Source organism: Sprattus sprattus (genome assembly GCF_963457725.1).
Source record: "Sprattus sprattus genome assembly, chromosome: 5".
Taxonomy (NCBI): Eukaryota; Metazoa; Chordata; class Actinopteri; order Clupeiformes; family Clupeidae; genus Sprattus; species Sprattus sprattus.
In genome coordinates this window covers 14,450,345-14,473,295 of record NC_137924.1, presented here as the reverse complement: position 1 = coordinate 14,473,295, position 22,951 = coordinate 14,450,345, and the positions used below count along the sequence as shown (strand labels likewise).

The 22,951-nt window shown below is 46.2% G+C and overlaps 1 protein-coding gene across 3 annotated transcripts in view; it reads left to right on the top strand.

Annotated features, from left to right (window-relative positions):
* Nucleotides 1-17,619, top strand: part of galnt13 (polypeptide N-acetylgalactosaminyltransferase 13) — a gene marked incomplete at both ends in the record, with an annotated part of 31,416 nt that extends 13,797 nt beyond the window's left edge. The window contains 7 exons of one of the 3 annotated variants that reach the window (XM_080838185.1): nucleotides 1,980-2,097; nucleotides 2,386-2,566; nucleotides 6,718-6,857; nucleotides 10,454-10,552; nucleotides 10,655-10,789; nucleotides 11,157-11,186; nucleotides 12,862-13,047. In XM_080838185.1, coding sequence (XP_080694311.1) covers nucleotides 1,980-2,097; nucleotides 2,386-2,566; nucleotides 6,718-6,857; nucleotides 10,454-10,552; nucleotides 10,655-10,789; nucleotides 11,157-11,186; nucleotides 12,862-13,047 — 889 coding nt within the window. Of the gene's footprint in view, nucleotides 1-1,979; nucleotides 2,098-2,385; nucleotides 2,567-6,717; nucleotides 6,858-10,453; nucleotides 10,553-10,654; nucleotides 10,790-11,156; nucleotides 11,187-12,861; nucleotides 13,048-17,269 lie in introns of those variants that run through there. The other 2 variants (XM_080838187.1, XM_080838186.1) reach the window with 2 other exon arrangements.
* Nucleotides 17,620-22,951: the final 5,332 nt, after the last annotated feature.

The window sequence follows — 22,951 nt, the reverse complement described above, 5'->3', positions numbered from 1 at the left end:
TATAAAAAATTCAGTTGTGGTGCTACACTAAAAAAAAAGTCCTCGACAAAGTCTGAGTTGGGAGCTCACATTCAAAGTAAACACTGGACACCTCTCTAATTCACCTAGAAATACTTCTTTAATGGTTAAAAAGGAAGTACTAAAATGACTAGAATTTTGTATGTCATTGCACTTAACTGAGAGGGTCAATATATTTCGTTGACTGTAAAACACTGAACAGAGAGCTATAGAGTCGTATCCAAAGAGGATTCTGCAAGGAATGTCAGCCGATCACCTCCTCCTGACCCGGCGAGGTCCTGGAGGACAACAAGCGCACGAGAGCCTGCTTACTCATCCCACGGCCCAAAAATAGACTTTCCACTGGAAGGGGAAAGTTTTTATCAGATTTCTCCAGACCGTCTCCCTGTCGGCTGTACCATGACAACCTAGTATCCCTTTGGGACGCAAAACAAGCCGATTGTGTCATTTTCTGTCCAATAAACTCGGACGTCCGCCCGCCAGAGGGCTGGCATTGTTTGCACAGAGACATTGGACTCCGCTTAACAGATGTGGTTGTTATACTCCAGCACAGCTTGTTACAGGGGCAGGGGGGAAGCAGAAAATAAACATCAGGCAAAGTGATGGGAAAGGAAGATTAGATTGGAAAGATTTACCTAGGCCCGTGTGCACGTGTGTGTTAGCAGCCACAGGGTGCACACATTCAAGCATGTCTGGACTCATCCAATCCACCTAGATTAATTAAGATTCACTGAACCAGGGGAGAAATCTCATCTTCAGTTTCCTGTAAATGTTCTTTTTTCACAGGCAGAGAAAAAAAATGGAACACATTGTAGGTGTTACTTTATAGGAATATGGCTCCTGAGGCCCAGCTCACTGTATCTATGTCTGGCGGGGAAAGGAAACTGGGCTTAGCACTAATCACTTATTCCAGCAGCGGAGTTAGAGTGTAATCACCAGCCGAGGCAGCGCTTATGCAGCAGAGACTTCTCTACCTTCCAGGGATCCTCAATGAGATTAAAATACTCTCTTTGTGTTCTTTTGTACGTGTGTTTGTGTTTGTGTGTATGTGTTTTTGTGTGTGTGTGTGTGTGACTGTGTGTGTGTGTGTGTGTGTGTGTGTGTGTGTGTGTGTGTGTGTGTGTTCATGTCCACATGTGTCCATCCTTGCCGTTAAAAAAAGCTCATGCTGATTCCTCTTGAAGTGTGGCTGCGGCGGAGCGAACAAAAGAACAGCGCACCGTTTGGTTCAACATCATTAATCTCATTCATCGTATGTGGCAACTAGCGGAGAGGCGCGCCGTCGCCCCCAACAGCCCTGGCCACTGTGATGTAATTGTGCTCAGCACCTGGAGCAGCCAATCACTCAGCTGTACACAAATCAGATTTCGGTAATGGCCACGGAGAGAAGAGGAGCGCTTCATTTCGGGAAGACGCCGCTCTTCATGAATCAAACGGCGACGACACGACCACAAAAAGAGATAAAAAATGGCTCTCCAGATGTGAAATGGCGTAAAAAAAAAACGTCGCCTGCGTGCCCGGCGGCTTCAATAGTCCTGCCGCATCAGCAGAAGAGTCTGTTTGTTCCGTGGGACGGCTAGCAAAGTCACGGCGTGATTGATCACCCTCCGCTGGAAAATTAACATTAGCTGTCCATCAGAGGAGAGCAGGTTAGAGATTATAAGTCTATCTTCAGAACCCAGATAGACCGAGCCCGTCACAAAGGGCTTCTTGTCAAGTCCCAGTGGCTAACAAATATACACAGGATTTAATTACTTTTGAAATCCATTAAAGGCTCAATGGCAGACCCTGTCACACTTGAAGACCGAAGGCCTGTAATGCGAGACATCGCATAATCTCTGACTATCTATGACTTTTCAGTCGTTTTATTTCTCCTCTCTCTCTCCCTCTGTCTATCACCCTATTTTCCTCCCTCTCTTCCCCCCTTCTCACTCTCTCTATCTTTCTTCTTTCTCTAACAGAACACCTACAATGGCTGGAGGCTTATTCTCCATTGACCGCACGTATTTTGAAGAAATTGGCACCTACGACCCAGGAATGGATATATGGGGAGGGGAGAACCTGGAGCTGTCTTTCAGGGTAAGCTGCACTACCTAGCCCACCTCTGGGGATTGGGTCATGTATAATAATCGCTGAGGTCAGGGGTTAACCTCTCAAATGGCGTCTGTGGGGTGGGTTATGTGAAAAAATTTGCCAAAGGTCAGGGCAGCTTCAGTAGTGTGTCTGTCCTCTTGGGGGATGGATCCCTGTAGACGAGGAGAGGTCAGGTTGTAAAAGAGCTCTGCGCTCGACTACTTCTCCCTGACGATGTCACCGAGATGCCATTCGCGCGTCTCTTGACCCCTGGTTGCCCCCGTTTCTCCACAGATTTGGCAGTGCGGGGGCTCGCTGGAGATCGTCACCTGCTCCCACGTGGGTCACGTGTTCCGCAAGGCCACGCCCTACACCTTCCCCGGGGGCACTGGCCAGGTCATCAACAAGAACAACCGGCGCCTGGCTGAGGTGTGGATGGACGAATTCAAAGACTTCTTCTACATCATATCACCAGGTACAGTTGCTTCTCTCTTATTCAGCGTATTGTTTTGACTCTGTTATGATCTCTGTGCTATGTTCAAACTACTGAAGACAACTCATTTAAATAATCGGAATACATAAAAGTCCCACAAGCTCTTAAGATGCCAAGGGCTTCCTTTATGTTGGGGTACACCATGTGCCTGTGAAAGAATGTGGAGAAGCGCTGTAATTAAAACAGAAGTCAGGCTTTATTCACTCTTTGCTTGATCTCATTCCAAATTAGTTACCTCATTTATTTGGCTCAGTCGAGATTCAATTATGAATACCAATTTCTGTTTTGTTGTTGTGGTGTTTGATTGCGTATACAGTGAGGTTAATAGCCTTCGTGGAGGTCCCTAAACACACATAAACACGTATACCCACAGATCGGCCTCAGCCTGTCAGAGAAAGCTTTCTGTTGCAGTGCCAAGAAGTTAAAATGTGTGTTGACAGCATCTGTGTATCTGCTGGGGCAAATTGAGTGTGTGCATATGTCTGGGAGTCTGTCTGTGTGTGTGTTCATTTGTGTGTGTGTGTGTGTGAGTGTCTGTTTGTGTGTGTATGTCTTATAGAGAAGGAGAAAGGGATAGAGTGTGAGAGTGAATGAGTGTTAGCAAGCAAGTATGATGCGGCGGTGTTGTTGTGTAAAAATAGCTTTTTCAGCTGGGCAATTTACATCTCTGAAGGTGCAGGCGCCAGAGCCTGTAATTGCATTAGCGTTTAACCGCCTCTCTCTCTCTCTCTCTCTCTCCGGCCCTGTGAGCTCCAGTGGAGACCTCCGGGCACGTGACCAAGCCTGCCTCCATCCCGGCTCACCTCATCCAAACAAAAACTCTAGAACTTTCCATCTCGTTCCAGCTCGTTTGTTTGTTTTCCTTTTCCTTCTCTGTCCCAAGGCTCCTGGAGTCATCGCCACAGAGGCTTGCGGAGGGGGAAGGGGGGGTGATTTAAAGGAAAAGAAATGTCCTCCTCTTGGAGGTCTTCCCTCCGGCTTAGGCTGCATGGCTCAGGTTGATGGACGTGTGCTGCCCTGGCCCATGCATGTCTCCCGGCGGGTCCATTTCCTCTCCGCGTTTTTCCCCGCTGGAGAGTGTGTATGCATGGGATGCACTCAGTGGCCTACCTCTGCCTCACCAATGCCGTTTGTCATGTTTACACACATAGGAGCCAGCGAGGTGGCGAGAGAGCGAGTGAATGAGACAAGCTTTCAGGGGATGGAGGTGTGTGTGTTTTTGTGTGCAGGTGTGTGTGTGGGTTGGGGGATCACAGCCGTTCCAGGCTTCAGTCTTTCGGCACAGGTAATCTTTTATTCATGGCAGGCATTGTGCTAAAGTATCTTTTTTTCTGAGGGAAGGGATGGAGTAGTTGAGAACTGCCGCTCACATATTCATGAAAGGCCTCTTTTATGGTCTGGTCAGGGGCCTCACGGGAGCGGCACACATCACAGTCCCTACAGGCCACTCTTCTAGAGCTCTCTCTCGGGGGGGTGTGTGTCTGGTGTGTGTGGTGTGTGTGGTGTGTGAGTGCGTGTGTGCGTGTGTGTGTGTGAAATAAAAAAACACTGGCAAACCGATAAAGAATAAAACAAACAGAGATACAGAGTGAGGGAAACAGAGTCGAGTGTAGAGAGAGATGGTGTGTGTGTTTGTGTAGCGAGAGTGAGAGTGTGTGTGTGTGTGTGTGTGTGTGTAGCTAGAGTGAGAGTATGTGGGGAGAGGGGATAGAGAGAGAAATAACGAGAATGCCAGCATCCTCTTCCTACTAGCGGGGTAATGTAATTACTCTGCCCATTACCTCTGCCATATCCTATCAGGGGGTGTGTGTGCGTGCCGGGGCGTCCTGTGCCCAAGTCCCGCTCTAATCTGGTCAGCCGGTGGAATTGGAGTGGCCAGAGGGCAGCTCTGGTAGTTCCTGAAAGTGCTGCGCCGTTGAGCTTGGGAGACCCACAGCGGCCTGATGGATGAGGGGCCCAGAGAGGCGTGTGGAGGGAAGGGGGGGGAGAGGCTGGGGTGGCTGGAGCTGGATCGGAGGGCATGGGGGATGAGAAGAGGGGTGGAATTGGGGTGGCAGAGGGGCACGGCACCTGGACCCGCAGTGCTCCTCTTCAAGGCTGGAGTCAGCTGCACCACAGGGGGGATACTTTTTTCACTCACACAGGCATCAGAAGTTCTCTCTTTCTCATACGCACACTATATATATATATATACACACACACACACACACACACAAACACACCTACCCACATACACACCTTAGGGATAAATGAGGGATTTCAATCAAGCAAATTACCTGTGTAATGTGATTTCCTCCTACAGTTGTCATGCTAATTATGGAATGAAACAACTGTAGGCAAATCTTTCAGGAAAATGTGCACACTGCCTCTGATGTGGTCCTAATTTGATACCGTTTCATTTACTTAGGCTTGATGTGTTGTGATAAGCAGCAGTTTTTCAAACCTGTCATGTACTGACAAACAAAAAAATACCCTGCTGTATCTCTACAAAACGGGGTCTTTTTGCTTCACCCTATTGCATGGCAAGATTGGAAACTGTGGTGTGGGCTCCTGCAGACGGTTTGGCTAGACCGCGGGAAATGCTTCTGTAACGCTCTCATCACACGGTTCGCTGCAGATCACACAGCGTTTCGAAAAAAAAGAAAAATGTTTTTCTGATTACGGCTGGAAAGATCACACCGCAGGGTTGCGGCATCTCAGTCCCTGTAACCTAGAAAACAAAACCACAAGGCGAGCTGGCGAACATCGTCGGTTTCCCCCCCTGCCGGTTTCTCAGGCTGCAGCTTTAACAGATAGCGGCTCTGGCCTCGTCCTCTGTGTGCTGCTGGCACGCAGCTGTTTTTTTTTAAGGTGATCTCTTTTTCACTCTCAATCCATTTGCTCACCTGTCAGCTCTCGCAGCATGTCCTGCACAGACGCGAGTGCACTCTGGGACTACTTGAAAGGGGAGCCGACAGTGTTTTTGATAACATTTTTCATTGGAAGTTGAGTAGGGTGGGGGTTGATGCCCCCACTAGCCACTGGCATGATGTACAGGTGTAACAAACCTGAAAACGGAATAACCGGCAGCACACTGCTAAGAGTTTTAGCCCTTAATCATTTCATGATAAAGAGGGTCCCTCTAGTGTTCAGTTAAGGTATTACATCTTTGCAATCTGTCATGCATTTCGCATACACAGAGGCTTATCCACATCCATCCACTCGGTGCACACTCTCTCCCTTCTCACTCAGGTAGAGTCTTGTTAATGTGGATTGTGTGGAGGTTTATTAAGCAGCTGTATCTCCCACTGCTGGAGCACTGGAGGGCACTGAAGATGACTGGCTATCAGATACCGACAGCTCATCCCAAGGCTGCACTGTGAGTGAGTGATGAAGGTGGAAAATGGCCGTTTGCAGCAGGAGAGAGTATTCTTCCCCATCCCGACGGTGGCCCCAGCGTGAGGCTGTAATAGCTTTTGGCAGGTCGGGGGATGGGGGGGCGTAGCGCTGTGGAGCCCCAGAACGTTGCATTATTCATTTACAGGTGGCGCAGTCAAATGTTTGGAGAAGCCTGAGAGGAGCCGTGGTGGTCGACAGCCACCTGAGCTCACCAGGAGACGAGGCTAGCCGTGAAGCGCCCACTCTAGTGTGTGAGGCTAATCCCTCTCTGCTTTGGGGAGAGCCTTCAGCCTACAGCCTCTCTGCTTTGGGGAGAGCCTTCAGCCTACAGCCTCTCTGCTTTGGGGAGAGCTTTCAGCTTACAGGATTTTGGGGTGGGCCCATAAGTAAACATTCACGTCACGTAGTGGAGGCAGCTGAGAATCATGGCTAGTGTACGTAATGCAGTCTCACAGACTTCAGTTCAATTCAGTTCAGTTCAGGCCCCGAATATGATTGCATGCTCACAGATGCTCTTGAGTGAAAGAGTGTGCATATGTTTGGCTGTGTTTGTGTGAAAGCACCTGAGGTTCAGGGTTTACAGTGTACGTAATGCAAAACTTACAGATCACAGGTAAGTTAAGGCCCTGACTATGAATGCAGACTTTAACTGAAAAAGAGTGTGTGTGTGCCGTGTGTGTGAACTGCGCTTGTGCAGTAGCCGCGGGCCTGGACTACAACCCTAACATGAATGTTGTGGTGTGTTTCCCCTGCAGGCGTGGTGCGCGTGGACTACGGAGACGTGTCCGCCCGCAAGGCCCTGAGGGACACGCTGCAGTGCAAGCCTTTCTCCTGGTACCTGGAGAACGTCTACCCCGACTCCCAGATCCCCAGGAGATACTACTCACTCGGAGAGGTACGCCACCGCCACCGCCACCTTCCCACAACCCACCACAGCTAACACGCTGTGACATTACGGATATGTTCCACACCAACACACACACACACACACTCACACTCACACACACAGACACACACTTACACACACACTCACCCACACACACACACGTGGCCCCAACGCTGGGCGCTGGACACGCTGTCGGCCATGCTAGCCGAGATTCATCAGGATCAAACAGCAGTGACGGCGCACGCACAGAGGCTTAGTGAAGCAGTAGGTGTTTAGCCATGGATTCAATGCCAAGGTCAGCGCTTGACTGAGCGAATAATCTTCAGTGAACACTCAGTGGCACGCAGCTCAAGAGGTAGTTGACTATGGGCCCCTATTTTTACAGTGGATGTTTTTCTGCCCTAGAATGTAATTTGTCCAAACATGCGTAACGTGTGATACAGTTTCAATGTAATAAGCTAAATTGGTCTAATAAAATACACTTGCAACTTCGACTAGAGGTCAGCTATATTTTAAAATAAAAGGTTATGAATAAATGTAAAAGGAATAAATAAAGGAAATAAAGGTTTTTGGATGGAAATCCAAGTAGGTAAGTTTTGTAGGCTACTTTCCATCTCTTTCCCCAAATAGCATATGTACGGTGTGGTGATGCAAAAGGAAGAACTTAAGCTTTTACTGCAACAGCATATAGGGTTTGTCTCAGGTAACTACAGTGTTCGATGTTAATTAGATTGAAATTCTATCCTTTTTTTTTTTTTTACTTTTTACTCCCAGAGGCCACTAGTGACTGTATGTGTAGGTATACTGACGTTATGGGATATCCCAGAGGCTACTGGTGACTGTATGTGTAGGTATGCTGGTGTTATGGGATATCTCAGAGGCAGACAAAGAACCTGATGCGTACAGGGGCAGCAGTGACTGGACAATTTTATTGGCTTGATGCTATAGAAATAAAATCGATTGTATTGTATTGAATTGAATTGAATTGAATTGAAGATATGGGAGGTTGCAAGCTTTGTTTATGTTAGTGAATTTGAACACTTGGCCCAAGCTGGATGCAATCTCTTTCTGCATACTATAGTGACTAAGAAAAGAGTTCTTTTGTAGAAAATGTGCGTAGCATTTCGTCTTCTGCCTTAGTATAATTGGACTAGAATAGAAATAACAAATGTCCTTATTGTGTATTCAAATAATAGATGACATTTGTGTACTGCTGACAGAGCATTTAATTCAAGTCAAACAAATTAGACGACCGCTTCCAAGATGCTGGAGACTTTCAAGGGGTTTACCAAAACAAACATTTTTATTCTTTTTTTTTTTTTAAAAGCCTGCCAAGATGTGTGTTAACTTCTGGCATTTCTTCTTCTGCCTTAGTCTAATTAGACTATAATCTGTGAATAGAAATAGCAAATGTCATTATTGTGTATTTACATAATTTTTATAATGCTGACAGAGCAATTCATTTTTATGACAAATAAGACTGCCTCTTTTCAGATGTTTTAGTGTCTTAAAGCCCCATTATGCAACAATTATACTTCAGAATTAAGGTTAGGATAAGCAGTTTAACCTTAAAATAACAGCTTAAAAAAAATTGGGTCGCTACAATGACTTTTAATATGGAGAATCGCCTCCGTGCCATTGCGATACAAGGGTGCTTAGGCATATAACTGCGTTCTGTAGTTTTGCCTGCCGATGCTCGCCGACCTGACTTTGATTACCTTCTGCCGATCTAGTAAGTAGCTTATTTGCCGTCTTGCTTTGTCTTGTATTGCACTTGCTTGATGTTTGATTGTGTAAGGACAGTCGTTGAGTAACTAGTTTGTCATAATGTCAAAGTCAGCACATTTCAAGAGATTTCGTTAGTTTTAGCTGCTAGCATGCCGTTCGCGAATAGCTATTGTTCCGTTGTGCTGCTTTAAGGGATTTAACCCTTTTAAAACAGATGTTTTTTTAATTTTGAAAAACCTGCCAGGATGTTTTAACTTCGAGGATAACTGAAATAGATGAATTGCATTTAACCATAACACAGGTTTGCTCCTGGTTTCTTGCTAATACAAGAATATACAGGCATAACTCTTAAAGGGAACGTAATATTTTTTGGCCAGATAGATAAATCAGTCTTGGGCAGTGATTGTATGATATTGGTTCATTCAAATGTTGCTAATCAGAGAACAATGTCACCACGCCTATATCCAAAATTAATTCCAGAAAGTTTAATTTATCACCCAAGTTTAAGACTGTTTACATTTACGCCAGCCGCTTTTGCCCTCAAAGAGACGGAGGGAGAGAGAAGGAGGGTCTATGTGAGAGAGAGAGAGGGCGTCAAGAGAGAATCAATTGAAAGAGAGGGGGAGAGGAGAGAGGGAATAAAGGAGAATGTGTGTGCTGGAGAGAGAGAGAGAGAGAGAGAGAGAGAGTGTGTGTGTGTGTGTGTGTGTGTGTGTGTGTGTGTGTGTGTGTGTGTGTGAGAAAGGGGGAGATAGAGTGTGTGTGAGAGAGGGAGTGCGTGTGTGAGAGAGAGTGTGAGTGATAGGGGAATGAGGGAGAGTTATAGAGGGACAGAGAAAGATGGTATGTGAGAGAGAGGAGGAGAGAGGAGGGGAGGAGAGAGAAAGAGGGTCTATATGAGAGAGAGGGTGACGAGAGATAGAGACTCTCTCCTTAGCGAGAGGGGGAATGAAGGAGAGAGTGAATGAGAGAGTGAGAGTGAGAGCATGGTCATGATTAATGGTGAGTTTTGAGAAATGAGCCTGTAATCCCCTCGAAGTTAAATTCTGCTGAAGCGCCGGGATTTTACAGCCTGCAACGTGCCGCAGTAAAACCTGCTCATTGCACTGCAGCCACTGCAGTCTCTCTCTCCCTCTCCATCTCTTCATGCTTCCCTCCCTCCCTCCTTCGCCTCTCTTTCTCCTTTCTCTTTCATTCTCTGTATGTCTGTCCATGATTCACTCACTCCACGGCTCACACCACATTCCCTCTTTAACACAGAATCCATTACATTTTTATACTATTCAATTTGAAATGCTGCTGCCGCAAGATAATAAGTGGGGGCATAAAACACAGGGCATGCCCAGCATTTAGGCATATATTAGTTTGATATTTAATGGCCCATTGGAGGGAGGATTCATTAAGTAACAGACCTGTTGGAGTTGGTCACCGTGTTATGGCTTCGTGACGTGACTATGTTCAGTCATTTGTACTTCCAAACAATGGTTCCCTCAATTAAAGGCTCCGTCACTGTCTCGGCTGTGAAATGCTCTTAATAGCTCTGAATGGGACGTTCCATTGAGCAGGAGTTCAATTATGTATTACATATCTGTTCATCTGTGAAGAATTATTAGAGTTGAAAGTGAAGCACAGGTGCCTTTTTCCAAATCCATTCTGCAAGGAAACTTTTGATGGCCTGTCCCCAGAGGCAGACTGACATGTTGTATGTCTTTGACTGTATCCGCTGGTACTGATGTAGTGGGTGGATGCTACCTATCTGTGTTCTCCTTTGTACGTCGCTTTGGATACAAGCATCTGCTAAATGACTACATTTAAATGTAATTAAGTTTGGAGTAAGATCCCACCTCACAATCCGTCCTGTTCCTCTCTGCTCCTAGATCAGGAATGTAGAGTCGAACCAGTGTGTGGATAACATGGGCCGCAAGGAGAACGAGAAGGTGGGCTTCTTCAACTGCCACGGCATGGGGGGAAACCAGGTGAGTGACCCCTGTCGGAGCGCCACGGAGGCAAGGGCAGGCAGGAAATGTGTTGTTCATAACCATCACCCAATGCTCTTCCGCTCTTTTGCCCCTCTGCAGGTGTTTTCTTACACCGCCGATAAAGAGATCAGGACCGATGACCTGTGCCTGGACGTCTCGCGCCTCAACGGACCAGTGGTCATGCTGAAGTGCCACCACATGAAGGGGAACCAGATGTTTGAGTATGAAACAGAGGTATGGCTTTCTCTCTCTCTCTCTCTCGATATATACTGTATGTATATATACATATCACAGAAATACAGCCACTATATGAAGTGGACCCACTCCACTCCATTCTGACTGTCTGAAGGACTGTCTGCAACAAATGAGGGTAGCAACCTTGTTGCTTTGGAGTGTTCTCGCTATGATAGGACATCACAGGATGATATCATGAGCATCACTCATGGAGCTGCAAGGCTATTTTAAGCCACCAGGTGGTGCCAGGTGCCTGTGGCTTTTCCTCAGGCAGACTCAGGCAGACTCGAGCCTTTGTTGTGCAGAATTCACCTCAGGGTGCCCTCAAACTTACCAGCGTTTGATTCTCTCTCTTTTCTGGGCTCAGTATGTGGGAAAGTGGGAGTATGATTTCGAGGTAAGTTGTGCAATCTGAGGTTTTGTGCAAACCCCCTGTGTTCCTTGACTTAAGTGAGCAGTTTTAGTCGATGTCTTAGTTTGACTTGTGGTAGTATGTAATCCTAAAGTGTTTGTGAAACGGGCTCAGTTTGTGGACAACTGGGAGTATAATTTTGAGGTAAGTTGTGCAATCTGAGGTTTTGTGCAAACCCCTGTGTTCATTGACTTTTAGTGAGCAGTTTTAGTCGATGTTTTAGTTTGACTTGTGGTAGTATAGTATGTAATCCTAATGTGTTTGTGAAACGAGCAGCTCCATATGTTTCCATGGAGGTATAGGCTTACGATTATCCCCTAGTGTCACATGACTGTGGTCTGGTTGTCAATAGTCTATGGTGGTAACTGTGAATAGAGTGTAGAATGAAAGCGTTTGTATATCTCTATCTTGACATGTATTATCTGTGGATCCAGTGGCAGATGATTCCTTCAAAAGCCGACATTGAGAGAAATGAGAGCTGTCTGTGGGGCAAAGGGAGATGCATGAAGGTAGCATCAGAAGTCCAGAAATAGCCGTTGATTTTAATAATAGATTATTTACTACAAGGCGAAAGGGAGGGAAGGAGCGTTCTATTGGGACATATTTTTTTAATGTAGAAAAAGCTGTATCGCCTCCCAGTGATTCTCTTATCTCTGTCTCAGGGGCTCTGAACCTGCCTCCCCTTATTTCCCCTTTTCTAATGCAGTGTGGTCTATTCATAGGCTGGAGAGAGGGACGACTGAGAGTGAGGGTGAGGGAGAGAGCAACAGGGAAGATTGGGGGGTTAGAGGGGGAGCAGAGGTGAGAGAGAGGCAAAGAGGGGAATAAAGTGAGGGTGAGAGAGGCAAAGAGGGGGAATACAGTGGGTGTGTGAGTCTCTCTCTTTTAGACACACACACACACACACACACACACACACACACACAGAAAGAGAGACACAGAAAGAAAGAAAGAAAGACAGATATAAAGACCGAGAGAAAGAGAGAGAGTGAGAGATAGATAGAGAGAGACACACACACATGCAGAGAGATGTAATACAGTGAGAGGGAGTGCGTGAGGTCCTGCTGCAGCAATGGTGGGCTTTTTGCTCCATGGAACATGTGACATTAAATTATTTGTGGATAAAGAAAAATGTCTGACTCTCATTCCTGCTGTGCCCTCACGCTATGAGGGACTATTTTGAGCCGTAGGTGGCTGTGGAGGCGGCGGCAGCTGCGGCACAGGTGACAGCCACTCTGCGGCTTTTATCCCATTTGCGCCACATTCAGCCAACGTTGGCCCTGCCTGCCACTCAGCTTCCAGTCAGTCATGTCCCTTACCTGTCAGTTATCTCCCTGGCCTTTGTGCTCCAGTCATTATCCATCCTCCAGCCTCCCAGACACGAGGCTCCAAGCCTGCCAAGCACAGACACAGCTGGTGTTAGTGTCTCTGAACTCACTCTCGGCCCATTTTCGATCTCATCTGGTCCACCCACCATCGGCACTAGCTGGATATTGTTTTCTTCACAACCATTTGGTGCTAGTCTAGTTCTGAGTAGCTCATTTGTTTGGTTGTATCATCTCTCATTTATCATTCACCTCCTCCCACACCCCCATCCCTCTCCATCCACTCCACCTCCATGGTGCCCTGCTGATGGTCCCACGCTCCATCCCCGGCACAGAAGCACACTTTCATGCACATCATCACGCAGTCGTGCCTGACCATCAGCCGCCTGGAGGACGGCACCTACGGGCCCACGGTGGAGTACTGCAACGACAGCCCCCTGCAGACCTGGATCCTGCGCAACTTCAGCCGGATCGAGGTCTTCAGAAAGCTCTATTACAGCCCCACCGACTACTTCCTGTAGCCGCCGCCATTCAGAGCGTGGCAGGTACAGTGGGAGCCTAGCCGCAGGGCAGTAGTTGGTTTTAGCAAGCTAGTCTTAGCTAACTAGTTCAAGAACGTTTCTTGGCAAAGAGTGTGAGTCGGTTCGTTTTTTGTAGGCTTGTCTTGGCAGACTAGTTGTCAGAGTGTATCAGTTTGATTCAAAAATGTACTAAAGAAAGGTTTTGGACAAACTGTTTGAATGTTATTTTCTTGCAATGTAGCAGTTTTGTGTTTGTAGTGCACTCATTAGCTTTTATTTATTTTTGTGAGGCTTTTTGCCTTTTTTCAAATAGGACCGTAGAGCTTGACAAGAATTAAGTTGGTAAGAGATGGCAGGGGGATCAGGAAATTACCCCAGGTCTGAATCGAACCTGGGTCCCCGTGGACACTTGGACCCGTACACAGTTGGCATGCTCCCTTGTGCCCACAGCTCCCCTTGCTCATGAGCCTAAACATCTTTGATCGACATGTCAGTCACAGCTGTCCAGTGTATTTATTTACTCCCAGAGGATTGTGAACGTGCCCGTTGTAGGGCACTTGGGGGTTGTCCTGGTTGGTGAAAGTGAGCGTGCCAATAAAGCGGGTCGTCGGCTGTTTACCAGCTATTACCGCTGACCTTTGGGGATGAATGCGGGGAGACAGGAACACGGGCAAGTAAAGGGAAAGCAATAACGGCCGCTCTGTGACAGGCTCCCCGTGCCTCTGTGTTTACGTACCTCACTATCTGTCAGACCTTTCCCGCCGCCCCCCCAGCCAGCCTCAAATTAAATTTCATTTGACATTTATTCTGTTACGTAAATATTTCATTTTTTTTTATGTGAAAATTCGGCAGCGGCGTTGTGCGGTGAGTGGCGGTGGCAGGGGTACCTCGTCTGAATGGGGGGCTGCAGACAGTTTTTAATATTTATTTGTAGTTGATTATCAGCGAGGACGATTGGAGATGGGGCTGGCCTTTGTTTACGAGCTCTTTTGAAGTGAGCGCTTCATTGTCGGCGGGCTCTTTCATGGTGATGCCCTCATGGAGATGGAGGGCGGCCGGGTGGACCAAACCCGGCAGCTGCAGCGCCATGTGCCGCTCAAAACAAAAACAACAAGATCTCTCCCTCTCTCTTTCTTTCTCTCTCTCTCTCCTCTCCCTCTTTCTCTCACACACTCTTACATTCCCCCTCTGCCTATCTCTCTCTCTCTCTCATACTCATGCTCCCTCTCTCCCTATCCCTTTATTTCTTTCTCTCTCTCTCTCTTATTGTCTGGCGCCTGGATCTCAATTACGCCCACTCTCTCGCTCATTCTCTTTCGAGGCTTTTGTTTGTTTGCTTTCAACCTGTATCTCATCATCTCTCATTTTTAGACTTTTCACTTTGATTTTTTTCCCCTCTTATTCACTAAGTCACTTTCTCTTTTTGTCATGCAACACACACACACACCCTGTCTGCTGGTCTGTTTATTTGTGGCAGCCCGTTTCATGTGAAAGTACCCTGCTGCTGGGTGTAGGTTTCAAACCCATTGTTATTTGGACTCGGGCGGATATTCTGTTATTTCCCTTTGGAAAATAATTACTGTGGGTTATATAGCAACTGTGTTTGTGAAGCTAATGTTTCCATCAGGGTTTTAGAATGTATATCCCGCAGTATGACGTTTTACACACAGAAACTAAGTGACACAGGTGTGTGGGATCAATGGATGGCGTGCAGTGGATGGATGTCCAACTTGAACTTCATTACTACACAAATGGGGCTCGTTATGAGAGTCGGGCATGTGTCATCAGGTTCATTTGAGTTCGTGAGTATAGGAGGTACAAGTGCTCTTGAGTGAAGGCCCAACGTATTGAAATGATCTCCATTTAATTAGTCAGATTTCAGACACACGCATACAGACATACACACACAGCTGTGTCCAGCTTTGTCCAGGAACACAAGCACATAATGGGACTTAGCTGAAAGAGCATAAAAATCCTAATTGCACACTGACCCAAACCCTGCACATTTTAAAATCTCATTAAAAAGGGGGCTTCATATTAGTCCCCCCCCCCCTCCTCGCATCCATCCTTACTTTCCTATGTTGCTGGTGTCCCAACTTACACAATAGCCTTGGCAGCTCTTAGTCCTCTATAATGAAGGCAGTGCAGGGAGGAAGCATATCGCTGTCATTATTTCATCATTCCAGCCAAATAGCACGAGTCACCCACCACCATAATCGGCCCACTCTCTCGCACACCGCTGAGCGTGTCTCCATGTGATTTATGAGAGCTGGACTGAGGCAACTACATCACTTCTGACATGTTTTGTCGGGTATGACGGCTCTAGTCAATACGGCTACAATTAATGGCGCCAACTACGAGGCCTGAAGGCATAATTGGTTTAGATGAGAAGGACGTAATAATGAGTGTGCTTAGCGTGCTCGCTAGCCTTTCGCCCAGTATTATATATATCCATATTTTCCTAAAACAGCTTTCTTTCAAAGCAGGCATTACAATCATGGGCTATAGAAATGCATTGTAAAACATGACTCCGGTTCCCTCTTCTAATGTATTTCAAAGCCTAACCTGTAGCTTTCTTTCCTGCTCTCAGACAGTGGCGGACTACTCATGTAGAACCACTGCAGGATGCTGCAGTGGAGCGCCCTGTGCCGCTGCTCCCCAATTCACTCTCTCTCCGCAGCCTGTGTGGTCCACGCAGCATCAGCTGATGGGGTGGGGGGGGGGGTGGAGGGGGTGGAGGTGTGCTCCGTCTGCACGGATCTGTTTAGGGCCAGGGCGCAGTGATGGACTGCCCTGCCCGCTCTGCAGCTGTCTGGCCGTGGCAATGGTGCTTTGTCATTTCTGTGCATAGACAGTATAGAGGAGTTTGTGTGTGCGCGCGTGTTCTTGTGCTTGTGTGTGTGTGTGTGTGTGTGTGTGTGTGTGTGTGTGTGTGTGTGTGTCTGTGTGTGTGTGTGTCTGTGTGTGTGTGTCTGTGTGTGTGTGTCTGTGTGTGTGTCTGTGTCTGTGTGTGTTTGTGCTTGTGTCTTCCACACTTATTAAACATCATCCTCTGTCAACACGCCAAAACATGGTGGCGTTTTCTTTTCCGTGAAAAATGATCTCACTGCCCCAAAAGCAAACAGCATAAATATCCCTATTCACACACACACAAACACTCTCTCACACACACACACACACACACACACACACACTCTGCTGCTGCTGCTGTCCCTCAGTCTCATCTGTGATGAGAGGCCAAGAGTGTCTCGAGGCCTCGCAATCGCCACAGCTGCGTAAAAAAAGCATTAGCAGCGTATTATGTTCCATGTCCTTTTATGCGTCTCTCCAGGCAGCGCTCTGATAGGCGACTCTTAATTATTGCCACGGTTCTGGTGATTAGCAGTGATCCTTAAATTGAGGGGCTGCCGCATTCATTACTACGGGCCTCCAACTTTTTGATGAGCGCAAAAAAAAAAAACGAACGCACCCGTAATATTTGACATTTCGTTGTTCATGCATGCACAGAGAGTGATTACTCCCTCTGTGAAACCATTAAGAGTAATCATCGCTTGACAGTTGGCTGTTGCTGTGGGGTGCATTATTTTATTTATTTATTCTTTCCTGAAAGCTTTAGATAATGTTACAATTGCGCGTGCAGACAGAGGCCACTCAAGACAAAAGGCCGTTCGAGGCCATTTTGAGAAATCAAAAGAGCCTTCACATCGACTGTGTTTCCAAAAAGATGCCAGTCACCCCACGGTTGGACGAATTACTCACCAAAGTTCTCCATTATCATACTGTCACTCTGAAGGGTGTACACATGATGTGGCAAAAACCTTTGCTCCAGGGAAGGATGTGATAATATGTTTATTATATGGAATTAGGTGAGTTCTATCAAATCGTAAGAGGAGGTTGATTTTTCAGCAGTCTGTTTATAGCATTCCAGCCAGCTTTAGCCAGAGGTGATCTCAGTGTCTAAAAATACATTCAATGTTTAAACCAATGTCTGACCAGAAAAAAGGTGCTGTTGTTGAAGTGATGTGAAGTGTTGAAGGCCCTCCTCTTTCACTCAAGCTGCCCCATGTGGACTGGACCTGTTGACCTTTGTCATAGCCTCAATGTCTGTACTGCACTTAATCCGTTGTTTGCGAAGTGTTGTTGTTGTTGTTGTTGTTGTTGTTGTTGTTGTTGTTGTTGTCGTCTTGTTTGACCCTTGACCCTTCCTTCACCTCCTTTACAGAGGCTGACCCTCCTGCATGTGAACAGCAACCAGTGTCTGGACATGCCCTCGGACGAGGACAAGATGGTGCCCACCCTCAGAGACTGCAATGGCAGTCGCTCGCAGCAGTGGATCCTAAGGAACATGACCCTCAGCCAGTGAGCCGCTCTCACTCTTCATGACTACTCAACCCTGAACTCTGACCTCCAGCCTAAGGCTGGCCTCCCACCCCTGAGGGACAGCAGGCCCTCAACGTGTCTACGATGGTGACTCCACATCAACCAACCACACACCCATGATGCCATTAGTGCTGCTGCTGCTGCTGCTACTGGGACCTGTATCCGTATAGGAACAGGCCAAAGTACCTTTTCCTTTCCCCCCTGTAGTGCATGGCTTAACCAGCCTATGTGTGTGTGTGAGTGTGTGTATCCTTGCGCGAGAGAGTTTGTGTGTGTGTGAAGAGCTCTCGTGAGGACTTCATCCTGCCCTGCCTGCTCAGAGACTGTTAGTCAAGCCCTTTGTGCTCTAGTCACCCGGAGCTGACCAAACAAGCATCTGTTGACACTCACAGGACTAATGCTCTTCTCCAAAAACCCACAGCAAGACTGCATTACCCAGAGTGCTCAGCAGATCTAGCTGTGGGACCTTTTGCATATCTAGGGATCATGCATTCACCTTGCATTCTGCACATACTTTTCACACAAGTACAACAACAGCAAGGGACCTATCAATTAATATCACACCTCACTTCCCTTGTCCACATCTGTGATTATCAGACATTTACAGAAATGTAACTAATTCTACTGTACACATCAACTTAAGGATTGGACTAATGTTTGGAAACCGGTTGTCCGACTTCGACTTGTAACCAGATGTTTGCAGAATCAGTGGGCATATTACAGGAGAACCGGCTTCTTGTCTGCCTGTCCCTTCTGAGAGACAAACCAACAGTACAGCAGCAACAATGTTTAAGAGCGGAGTTTATGGTGTGGGAAGCTATTACTGTGGAGGTATTGACTTGTGCTGTATTGATTTTGCCTTAAGGAAAGTTTTGAGTTATCGTATCATAAATAGGAGCTCATTGTGAGGACCATTGAGAGTGGAGGACAGAGCCACTGTCGCTACATAGAGGTACTAGACATATCTCTAGCCACTGTTATTCAATTTTGTTTGTTTGTTTGTTTGTTTGCTTGTTTTTTGGTCATTCATGGGTCAGCTAAAAGAGCTGTCAATTTACATTTGGTTTTAGTATGCAGATTTTTATATTAATCCTGTTCTATTTGTGTCGTTATTGTTTGTTTGCAGAAAAGATGTATTTCCCTAAATAGTTAAGTAACATATTTATAATGAAAGGTCACTGAGACTTAAGAGATGTAAAGATTGAATGATTTTAACAGATGTAGGTGGGAGAAAGTGAAGGCTCCATGATATAATGTAGAAAGCTGCTGCCTCACCAACCTGACATTGCTACAGTTCTTATAGCCACTCGCTCAAGCACATACCAGACATTCAGTATACGAGACATTTCAGTATGACTACCTGGAGAGAATATCCTTGTTATTCAGCCCTTGGCATTCTAGCCTTGACTTCAACTTCTACTGTACTTTTATTTATTATTTTTGTCATTGTCAACCATATGGTGCAGCTGGCATATTGTAAATAATATAACCAAAAGTTTTTGAACACCATTGTACATACACAAAAAAGATTATTTTTTTAAGATGCGACTTAAAAGCCCTATTGAAATTTAGAGTGTAGACCTTTGCTATATTTAAGTGCACTGGAGCATTCTGTCATTATTAGCAGTTTGGTTGAATACACTGTATCACTGTAAGAGAAACTGTCTTTAAAACCCCTTTAGTATAACATTTCATCTGACTATTTACAAAATTTCACTTCACACAATATTTTCCATGCATCAGCAGTTCTTGGTGGCTTTATGTAGGAAGATGGGATAGATTTAATCAAAGTTGTATTGTTTACATGTAGTTAATTTGAGCAGCTAATTTATTCTGATTAAGATTCAGTTTATAGTCATTACATTCAAATGGACTAAATTGAATAAACTAAATAGAATTGATAAGGGGGCGTTGCTACTAAATGAATGAGGAGGAAAAGCACTCAATCAAAACTAAACTATGACCCGTGCTATGGAATGTGAATATTTACAAAGCGGCTCTCATGGGGTTTTAAGTGCATGGTACAAAAAACATAGCAACATAGATTGCCTTTCAACTTTGAAATGTGTAACTTTGTATTAGTCTTGAAGTGATGTTAATCTGTTTGTACATTTTTTGTAAGGCAAAAGAAAATAAAAAACCCAGGAATGGATTGAGTGTGTACTTACCATGCACACTCCAATGAATTCTACTAACAAACTGAACTGTGAGCTACAATAAATCACTGTTGATGAATGTAAAGACTCAGTCGATTCTTTGTGGTGACTGAAAAGGAGGCGGTTGAGTATGCACTACTGTTGTGTTGTTATTACCTTCGGTTTACCCACACCTCTTTACTGGGCATGCCTCACGGCCATGGGGCCCAATAACCGCAAAAGGATCGGCTACTGAAGAGGTGATTCTTTCTTGCTCTGATTAAATGCCCTTCCAGGGTAATCAGTGTATTGAACCCAAGTCAACACAGTGACCTAGCTAACAGGCCATACTTGATCTAGAAAAAGGCCATTAATTGTATTCTGTTGGCTCCTCATTGCTTCAAATCCAAACCTCAAGTAGATTGATTTGATTTTTTGAGCCTGTAATGTTTGCAGACACTATTATGTGTGTATGCACTTTGTCTACAATATGCCAGTCCACTCAATTTTCACTGTTTATTTAGTAGGTGCCACTGGGTATACATTCATATTAAACCTGTGTCACGCTGATGGATGAGAATTAAATTGCAAATATAGACTTTCTCCTTAATGTGTCCCTCTCTCAGTAGGTACCTGTCAGCAATGAATTAAAAGCAAAATTGCACACAGGTTCGACTTAACACCTGGCTTTAATTGCATTTCATCCTTAGTAGTTTGAAAGCATGTGTGTGGGGGGAGGGGGGTATTTTTCCCTAATAAATATTTGTAAACCTCTCCAAGGCAACCACTCCAGTGTAATTAATGACTCCTCACAGGGCGTGATCTCACTCAGTCCGCGGCGCCCTGCAGCACCTCTGCGCTGTAGGGGCACAGCCTGCAATCAGCCGTCATCACACCGCAGGGCACAGGGACATGGGCACAGCCAGCACACACACACATAGGCACACATGGAAATATGGGGGAACTTCACACATATACACTGAAGCACGAGCCAAATACACACACAGATGCACACACACACACAGATGCAGAGAACACTTTATACACACATAAGCACAAGCAGTACATACATACACACACACACACAGAAGCATGAGACACATTTATAGAAAACATACACAAAACTGTGAAGAACAACAAGCAAAAGGAAGTCCTACACATAATCCCAAGGGAACATACACACACACACACTCACTCACTCACACAAATACACCTCACATGGGCACATTGACACCTGGTCTGGCAGCCCATTACGGGGCAGGTGGTTTAAAATAACACCCTAATGGTGTCCTTATCTGATGCTGCTCGCTCCTGCACGGCTGACCTCACTCACCATGGAGACGGAAAGTTAACGCTTTGGAGTCCTGCCACGGCACACCGGGGCTAGGGACTAATCTCTTTCGGTGACAAAAAAAAGGAGAGAGAGTGAGTCGGGGGACAGGGCAACCTGGAGGAGCCCGAACGGCAGCCAGGCAAAAGGCTTCGCACTGATTTACACAATGCCACATGCTCGGATTTCTCCTCCGAGTTTAATAAGGCTCCTCATGCTGAGGTGATTTTTCATCCTCTACCACAGGACCTGTCTGCTCAGCTCCAGCCACAGTAGTAGGTGCCCAATAACAGCACAGGCAGGCAATCTCTAACTTCTGGAGAAGAAAGTCAAGACTGGCTCGTTCTCTTGCAGCAAAACTCTCATGCACACAACTTTATTAGACAGAAAACCTTTTTCCCTCGCTTGGAGAAATTCACCCTGCTTAGAGCCTAATTCCTACAGAGCCAATTATAATTGAAGAGGCTTCCATCAGGGCTCAGTGCCGCATAAACTCATATAGAAAACCAATTTAAAACAGACACCCTTAGAGACAGACTCGATGTGCTTAGAGCCCTTCACACCTCACACACTTCTGTTGTGCTTGTTTCTTTTCCTTTCTATAAACAACACTAGACAACAAGACCTTCTATCCTTGTGTGGCGGGCAGAAGAAAGGGTTGGAAAGAAAAGGGGGAGAGAAAAAAACACAAGTGGGAGTTCAGGACTCGGTGCACAACCTTGTTTCTCATCTCCCATGTGTTTGACCGTGAGTGGATTTGACTTCGTGCTCGCTTGCATTTTCTGGTTTCATTGTACCGGGCCGAGAAGCCCTGTAATGGAGTCTAGGGATGGTAATCAGCACCCTGGATGGCCCTGTATTCCATCTCCGTCTGCCGCTCACACACACCCACAGGAGGAATCCAAGCCTAATTGTTGAGGGGGCTTGTGCCTTTCAGATACCGGCGCTTCTCAGAGACGGGTGCCTCTTTCCAGGTTTCACGCATGGTAGTTCCAGGTGACGGATTATGAGGGGCGATATCCACGGCTGCCTCTTCACGATTCTATATGGCATCTGGTTGAATGGAAAGAGTCACAGAGCACGTATGTTAGGCCCCCACCCCCATCCCCCACCCTCGGTGAAAACAAACAGTCACCGTCACAACCATATTACTACCTTATTGTGACCGTTGGGGTTTCAAACTGGAAAACGTGCCTTATTTTGAAAGAGAGATTTATTGAGTATATGTATCTGTGGCAGGGGTAGTCTTCTAACAGTTGATACAATATGCAGCATTCAGGGATAACTACACAGTAGGCCTACTGCAGCCGCTCAGTGTCATTCCATGTCCACTACATTTCTGAGAGCTGTAGAGATCGACCCTCGGCAAAATTACACACCAAGGCCGCCCCAGTGGCATCTATCTCTCTTTGCCTGAATGTTTTTAGTACTCTGAACCTTGCTTCATTTCTGCTAGCATTGTAATGGCTTTCCAAAGCCAGCAGATGTAGCTGATTTCCTCTGCCTTCCTGGTGTCTTGCTGTCCAGTTGGCCCTGTCAGGAGGCAAGATGGATTCACTTGTCAGCAGCTGCTCGTTATCTGCTGCTCACGCAGCGAGACTGAATTACATTACAGATAGACCTTTTGGTGTCCTCCCATGTTTTCTAGGACAGGACAGCTCATCTGCGGGTGGACCCTGTGCTGGACTTGTGCTGGGGGATCAACACCAGGAGACAAGCCATCACTCATCACATCAGCCCTTTACACAGCTCCATTCAGTGATTGGAAATCAGTAACTCAACAAATAACATTCCTGTATGGTGGGTTTTTAGGTTTTTTTCCCAAAGAAATTCCCTGAATTTTCTTCAGTAAGTGAGATTAATGAAGACTCGACGTTTCTAAAGGCTGATATAAAAGTTGGCCTCGTGCTGGGCCTCTGATGGCAGTGATTACGGAATGAGATGGCAAATTAGGGATGATCCCATGAAATGATTGGCTGAGCGTCTTGGCGAATGACCTCAAGTGCCATCATTGTGGCAGAAATATAGTGCTCAATGATTGCATTTCCTCTGTCTCTCT